The 7,791-nt window shown below is 34.1% G+C and overlaps 1 protein-coding gene across 3 annotated transcripts; it reads left to right on the forward strand.

The window, feature by feature from the left end:
- Positions 1-4,151: 4,151 nt before the first annotated feature.
- Positions 4,152-6,752, forward strand: LOC104235293 (protein PIN-LIKES 6-like). Of its 3 annotated transcripts, none has more exons than XM_009789020.2 (5): positions 4,152-4,258; positions 4,449-4,659; positions 5,206-5,285; positions 5,363-5,487; positions 6,083-6,418. In XM_009789020.2, the coding sequence occupies exons 2-5, from the start codon at positions 4,501-4,503 to the stop codon at positions 6,106-6,108; spliced, it is 390 nt and encodes a 129-aa protein (XP_009787322.1). In that variant the 5' UTR covers positions 4,152-4,258; positions 4,449-4,500; the 3' UTR covers positions 6,109-6,418. The 3 variants fall into 3 exon arrangements, with proteins under 3 accessions (XP_009787322.1, XP_070004213.1, XP_009787320.1); XM_070148112.1 differs by lacking the exon at positions 6,083-6,418 and adding an exon at positions 6,592-6,752 and having other exon boundaries at positions 4,167-4,258; XM_009789018.2 differs by lacking the exon at positions 6,083-6,418 and having other exon boundaries at positions 4,167-4,258; positions 5,363-5,653.
- The last annotated feature ends 1,039 nt before the right edge of the window (positions 6,753-7,791 follow it).

Raw genomic sequence — 7,791 nt, forward strand, 5'->3', positions numbered from 1 at the left:
GATTTCACTGGTTTAGCTGTCAATTTCTGCTAATAGTTTTATTTCTTTTTTCTTTTATTTTTATGTCAAGTTTTGTTACTTTTCTGTTCAATTAAGTTTGTGTTTGTTTAAATTTTGACATTTTTAGTTTTGTTCTGATAATATTAACCTAAATATCATTTATGGACTTGATAGGTAGCTGAGGAATCTAAAACAACTGATAAAGCTATTGAGATCGACGTCGACAAAATTATATTTGATAGGTGTAGTTAACTTTATCCTTTCTTTTGAGCACTTTTCTTTTTTTAAAGGTAAATTGATTCTTTCTTCACTGCATGGAATAGTAGTACCTCCCATGGGATGATTGTATCCAAATTCTTCTTCAGTCCAATGTAACAAATATTGAAATAAAGGGTGATTTAAGTAAGATATTGGAACAACAAATCTCCTATATGTTTCACCTAACATAAACTGCTAAATGACCCTTTGGAGTTGAAATGCTTCCATTTTTGGGTGAAATTGTTAGTCTAAGCTTCTCTTTGGCATTAGCTATTCCAACTAAACCTCTTCCCATATTTAAACACAAAGAATTTGTAAGATTTTGAATTAAATTGAAGCTTTGAAGTGTATTCAAACTATGCATACATTCTTAGAGCTGCCCAGGTTGAACCTATCGTTTTCGGCTCCAACTACGCATACATATCCAGGAACATTTAAAATGGATTCGGCTATAAAATCCTATATATAGGTATTAGATAATCAAAATTAAAGGGTTGATACTTACCTCTATTTCTTGAACTGTAGAGGTTGAAATCTCAGCTGTAACTGGTTCTGTTTCTGTGGCAGCTGAAGCAAAAAAACTTATGAATATTTCTTGTTGGTTTAGTTTTGTAACTAAGAATGGAAGATGAAGCTGTGTTGTTAACAGAGAAGGAACAAGAACATCTAAAGGATTTAAGAGAGGAATTGTGGGAAGGTAAAGAAGGGATAGTAACACTGCTTTTCAAGCTAGATTGAACTGACATTGATAACATGGTTTCTGTGAGAGAGAAATTGGAAGTGGGAAAATAGTAGCCTTAGCTTAAAATGATAACAGAAAGGATAAGGTAGTACAAGGACTGAAGTAGGAATAAAGGAAGAAGTTAAACATGGGCTTGAGACCAATTGAGGTACGTACTTCTCTAAGCTGCAGCTTATTGCTGCTTTTAATGGATTACCAATTGAGGTAGGAAATGAAGATGTCAGAAACTTAATAACTTTCCCTTTGATTTTGCACTATCTTCTTGATTCTTGTTACATTTCTGAATGTATATTTTTGTTTCTTAGCAGATTAGATGTGTTTTGGGCTACACATCTGTTTCTTAATAACTTTTTCAAGAAATCTGAATGTATATTTGGGCATCTTTAGCTATTTCTTCTTTCTGGTTTATAATATAAAGCTAATAACTTCTTTTTATCTTCATTTAGTAGAAAATTCTTTAATTCATTGTAGTACATAATCTGTTGTAGTAGGCTTTTGTAATTATATTTTGTCTCTCGTGTAGGAAAGAATTGAAGAAATTCAAAGACAAAGACCAGAGACTCGGACAGAAATTTTACCGAATGACGCGCTAGGTGTAGTCTTCGATCCCGAGCACCCTGGCCGTGTTCGAGGTTTAGGCATAGGTGCAGTTCCAACTGCAGTATTCAAGCAAACATCAAGACGGGGTGGTTGTTCTTATATGGGTGCAGCTAGCACTAGTGCTCCACCTCCACAATGGGTGCAAGAAACGGCAAATATGAGATCACAATTAAATGCACTAACAAGCTTATTTCAAATAAAAATAGGAAATATCCCGAGGAGTTTGCTCACTTATTTCCGGCTCCTTCACAGGTAAGTCTTCTCTTTATTTTGTTGACATATGCTGTCCTAAACATATATTATACTATCTGTTCACTAACCAAACGTGAGCTTTGGGTATGAGATAGATCTTGTTAAACAGAATCAGTAGAAAACCAATGTGCATGATGTTTTTTCGTGAAAGAAGCACAAAGTAACAAACACGTAATTTAAATTCTCTAATATATGGCACAAGGGGAGTTTGCCATTATTCTTTTGAAAATGGACAAGTCCTTTAGGGAAAGCAAAAACTTCATCCTTTGTAATGTACTTTGAAATTACTACATTGGCAGTAGTAGCGAAGCCAACATCCAATTCACCTTCCAAAACGAAGATCATTTCAGTAAATTCTTAATATCAATTTCCGTGTCTATGTCATTTCAGTAAATTCTTAATATCAATTTGAACTCATTGCACATTTGAAACTTCCTTCAAAATTTAAATTATTTAGGCAAAATACATAAGTTACCCCCCGAACTATGACCCAAATCCTTGTTACACACTTTCTAGGAACGAATATTATTTTACACGCCCAACTTTTCTAACGTATATCTAATACACACTGCTTTGCCCACGTGAATAGTGCGTGTTTTTCCCAACAAATGGGTCGCGTGAACAGAAGAATTTTGTGTCAGATGTCAATTTTTTTTTAGTTTTTTAAAATTTTAAATTGAGTCATCTTCTTCCTTTTTAAAAATTCTGCCATAGCTACTCCTTGAGCTCCACCACCCGATCTCCTTCTTCTCAAATAGATATACCACGATTTCTTATATCTCTTCTCGTTGTAGAGAAGCTTAACTTGAGCTTTACCCATGGCGAAGTCAAATTTTTAGGAAGCGAGAATTTTTTGAAATTTTTTCCAACCATTAAAGCTTAGCTCAAGATTTTGCACATTCTTTAATTTTATTAATGGATGATTTTTAAATAGTTGACTTGTGGCGATGACAGTTAATGGCGGTCGAACTTTTACCGAAGTGAAATGAAAAATAAGTTGGATCTGGACTCAAAAATTTTGATTCAATTTCAGCAGAAAAGATGGAGTTTTTGGGTATGTTTTCTGGCGATTTTTGTTAATTAATGGTGGCTTTGCTATTAAGTAAAAGGTGGAGAAAGAAGCTATGGTGTTTGATGGTAAGAGAGGAGGAAGACTGCCATGGTAGTTTAGATGAGGAAGATGAGGGGTATAATTGTAATTTTTTTTTTATTTTTAAATGACACGTGTCACTGTTTGATTGGTGCGTGATATTGCACATATTCTGAAAAACTGGTTAAGAAAAAAATGGTGTGTCTTAGATACACTTTGGAAATGTTGGGTGTGTAAAGTAATATTCGTTCTTGAAAAGTGTGTAACAGGGATTTGGGTCATAGTTCAGGCGACAACTTATGTATTTTGCCTATAGTAGAAGAATTCTAATTATGATATAACTCTAGTTACATAAGGAAATCCCATGATTAGCTAATTAACCGTCCTTGATTTGATCCGTTCCGAGATTTCCGCAATGATCTTCAACCAGTTAGGGATATCTCGTCTTTCTCTTATTATGATATCTTCGATCTTGCTCGATGTCTGTCTCATTTCGTATTAATCACTACCGGCCTCGATCTTGATAGGTACCTCGAATCTCGAACTCAGTACCTTGTCCTCGTGCCTCGGTTTGATCTATTACGGGATCGATTTTCGATCCTTCACACTGGTCACGGTAAATTAGTAAAATCGGGTGGGCCCGATTTTAATCGTATACAGAACCCCTTTCTCAACTTAACTTCAAAAATTAATTTTTCCCCCCATTGAAATACTCATGTCCAAATCTTTGCAAATTAATAGCCTATTTGGCCAAACTTCTTTTTGGCCAAAAGTGTTTTTTTTTTGCCAAAAGTACTTTTGGCCAAAAATTGAATTGTTTCGCGAAGCTTTTGGAAGGAAAAAAAGTATTTTTGAAGAGAAACGGAAGCACTTTTGGAGAAGCAGAAAAAAATAGCTTCTCTCCAAAAGCACTTTTTTGATAAATGTTTTTGAGAAAAATACACTTAGAAGCAGTTTTTTAAAGCTTGGCCAAATACTAATTGCTGCTCAGAAGTGTTTTCTAAATTAATTAGCCAAACACAAACTGCTTCTCACCAAAAGTACTTTTACTCCTCAAAATAAGCTGATTTTTGCCGCTTGGCCAAACATGTTGTACATCAATCATTAACTTTTGAATGACCATTCGCATCATTTTCTTGTCATGAATATTCGCGAAGCTGTACAAATATCTCCTTTATTATTTATACCCTTTTCGATGATTGCTTTCTGAACTCCCTTCCTCACCTTTTCTTTTGGTGGGTTTATTTTCACGACTTGAAACTCTTATTTGCATGTCAGTAGACTACATTTGAATGGCCTGAAAGTTTCCCTTTTTGGTAAGTCTGCTTTTTATTAAGGATCATGGTTACACTAGTTTCTTGTGAATCTATAGCTACAGTATTCGTCTTTTTTTATATGTTGACAACTAAGTTTTTCACTTTTCTTTATCATTAAGATGCTTGTTAATTGACCAAGAATCCACCTTTGATTTAGAATGATAAGTAATTATTTGGTAATTATTTGCAGAAAGGAGCAAAGCTCAACTTTGCAAAAGAATCTGAATCTTTAGCAGTAAAAGATGGAGTTTCTTCTGCAAGGAGGAGAGTCTTTAATTGGGACCATTAGGATTGCTGTTTTGCCCATAGCAAAAGTTTTTACCATTTGCTTCATGGGATTTCGCATGGCCTCCAAGTATGTTAACATCTTGCCAGCCAATGGAAGGAAACTTTTAGACGGGGTTAGTTCTTTTTCCTCACTCCCTACTAGCCAGCCTGTTTGGCCAAGCTTCTTCCGAGGCAAAAGCGCCCTTTTTTGGGTTAAAAGAAATTTTTTTAAAATTAAGGTGTTTGACTAAGCTTTTGAAAGGAACAAAAGTGTTTTTGAGGAGAACGAGAAGCAGTTTTGACGAAGCAGAAAAAAATACTTCTCTCTGACAGTATTTTTTTATAAAATATTTTTGAGAAAAATACACTTAGAAGTAGTTTTTTAAAGTTTGGTTATTACTTTTCAAATTAATTAGTCAAATACAAACTATTCTTAACAAAAGTACTTTTGAGAAAAGCACTTGTCAAAATAAGCTGACTTTTGCAGCTTGACCAAACGGGCTATACATAGGGAATACATAGTAGCGGCAGTGCCGGATCTTGGAACGTACAACCTTTAAAGTTATTTAACACCATTGTACATATATGATGTTTGTCACACACACATATATTGCACCGGCCTCTGTCAGTAGGATACTTAGACTGCTTCATTTTAATCTCCAATTCATGGTTTTATGCAGTTGGTGTTTTCACTTTTGCTCCCATGTTTGATGTTCTCTCAACTTGGACAAGCCATTACTTTTGAGAAACTGCTTCAGTGGTAAGGATTGAATACAAACTTCTCAATTTCGCAATTCCAAAATAGTTGATTCAACTGATATTCATTCATTTTATCAGGTGGTTTATCCCTGTAAACGTAGTCATTGCCACCATATCTGGTTCTATTATAGGTTTAATTGTTGCCACAATTGTACGCCCACCATACCCGTATTTCAAGTTTACCATTATACAGATTGGAATTGGTAAGTGTTATGCTGTTCCCTTGTTACCACTCATAATTAGTGTTATGCTGTTCCCTTGTTACCACTCATAATTATTCTGAATTGGTGGTTATGGAGTTAACTGCACTTAGTAGTATGGTTGCCTGAAGTTGGTAGTTGGAGAGTGCATTTATAACTTTCTTTTCACAATACACCTAACGTCATAATAATAGTTAAAGGTTCCTTCTAGGCAAAATACATAAGTTACCCCCTAAACTATGGACCAAATCCCTGTTACACACTTTTTACGGACGAAAATTACATTACACACTCAACATTTTCAAAGTGTATCTAATACACACTAGTTTACCTACGTGGATAGTGCGTGTTTTTTTCCAACAAATGAGTCGCGTGAACAAAAGAATTTTTGTGTCAGATGTCAATTTTCTTTAGTTTTTAAATTTTTAAAATTAAGTCATCTTCTTCCTTGTTTAATAAAATCCTGCCATGGCTGCTCCTTGAGACCTTGACACTTAGATCCACTTCTTTCCACCACCCGATCTCCTGCTTCTCAAATAAACCCACCACGATTTCTTATCTTTTTTCATTGATTAGTTTTTTTTTTTTTTTTTTGCAGATCTTTGGGCGAGAAATTATGACTAGATCCAGTAATTAAAGTTTTTTTATAGCTCCCCCAACCATTAAAGCTTGCCTCAAGCTTTTGCATAGAAGATTATTTTTTTAGCGGAGAATCATAGCTTGAGCTTTTGGCGTGGCAGAGTCTAACTTTTCGAAAAAGAAATTCCAACCATTAAAGCTTAACTCAAGCTTTTGCACATAAGTACACTCTTTAATTTTATTAATGGATGAATTTTTAAATAACTAAAATATAAAATTCTTAGTTTTCTTCTCTAAGAAATATACTTTCTTCCTTATTATTACAAATTCGTTGCTTCAGTTGTGGAAATCGAAATGACACAAAACAGACCATTGAAACATGGAATGGTAGTTAAACTTTTACAGAAGAGAAATGAAAACTGAGTTGGATCTGGGCTAAAAATTTCTTATTCAATTTCAATGGAAAAGATGAATTTTTGGGTGTATTTTCTGGTATTTTGGTTAGTTAATGGTGGCTTTGTCATTAAGTAAAAGGTGGGGGAAGAGGCTATGGTGGTTGATGATGAAGAGAGGAGATGGACGACATCAATGGTGGTTTAGAACTTTAGATGGAGAAGATGAGAGGTATAGTTGTAATTTTAATTATTTTATTTTTTAATAAAAAATAATGACATGTGTCGCTGTTTGATTGGTGCGTGATATTACACATTTTCTGAAAAACTGGTGAAGGAAAAAGTAGTGTGTATTAGATACACTTTGAAAATGTTGAGTGTGTAATGTAATTTTCGTCCGTAAAAAGTGTGTAACAGGGATTTGGTCCATAGTTTAGGGGGTAACTTATGTATTTTGCCAATTATTTAATGTTATATTATGCAGGCCCAGAGATGGAGTTCCATCATCAACTGGGCCAAGAAAATCCTTTGACCGAAGTAGCTATGAAAATGGAGTAAACAACAATTAGTAATTATTGTTAGGATGAATTATGTTTTTTTTGTGTTGTAGCTATTGAATAACTCTCTGCAACTTAAACTTGAATCTTGGATGATGTGGATTTTGGGTATGTTTTAATATAATGAATATTTTGCTTATCTAAGTCTCTACTATAATTTATGTTAATCATTATGATGGGTGCTTGATAACATATTATGATGGATTTTATGCAATAGAAAGGATCAATGATCTAAATGTGGAATTGAAAAATTAACATTAAAAATATTACAATTATGGCAGTATAAAATGACTATAATTTGAAAGGGACAACAATTACGGCAGTTACAAACTGCCACAATAAGCAAAGTAAACAGTCGTACTTAAATATGCATATTGTGGCACTTTTATCTAACTGTCGCAAACCGCCGTATTACACCTTTTGGCAGAAGCAATTATGGTGGGTGTGTGGGCCGCCATTAAAAACAATTACGGCGGTTCTTAACTGCCGCTATAAGCAAATCTGACCGCCGCAATTACCCCAGTTTTTTGTAGTGGTATTTGAGTTCATACAACAATATTTTTAAATACATTGTTAGTTCTATCATTTTGATGTTATTTTATCAATTAGTTATGCATTCAATCTAACTGTAGTCATCTGTATTTTCAACCTAACTGCATCCATCTATATTTAAAACAACAATACAATGAAATACAGTAAAATACTCTCAATACAAATAGAAAATTAATGAATACAATCAATGAAATTATCACGACCCAAACCGAAGGGCCGCGACGGGC

Source organism: Nicotiana sylvestris, chromosome 6 (genome assembly GCF_000393655.2).
Source record: "Nicotiana sylvestris chromosome 6, ASM39365v2, whole genome shotgun sequence".
NCBI classification, from domain to species: domain Eukaryota; kingdom Viridiplantae; phylum Streptophyta; class Magnoliopsida; order Solanales; family Solanaceae; genus Nicotiana; species Nicotiana sylvestris.

Bases quoted from the DNA above. Each gene is read 5' to 3' on its own strand.
- LOC104235293 (XM_009789018.2), top strand. From the start codon at position 4,501: ATGGAGTTTCTTCTGCAAGGAGGAGAGTCTTTAATTGGGACCATTAGG. The intron at 4,660-5,205 runs GTTAGTTCTTTT...GGTTTTATGCAG, and splicing joins GAAGGAAACTTTTAGACGGG to TTGGTGTTTTCACTTTTGCT. The intron at 5,286-5,362 runs GTAAGGATTGAA...TCATTTTATCAG, and splicing joins TTTGAGAAACTGCTTCAGTG to GTGGTTTATCCCTGTAAACG.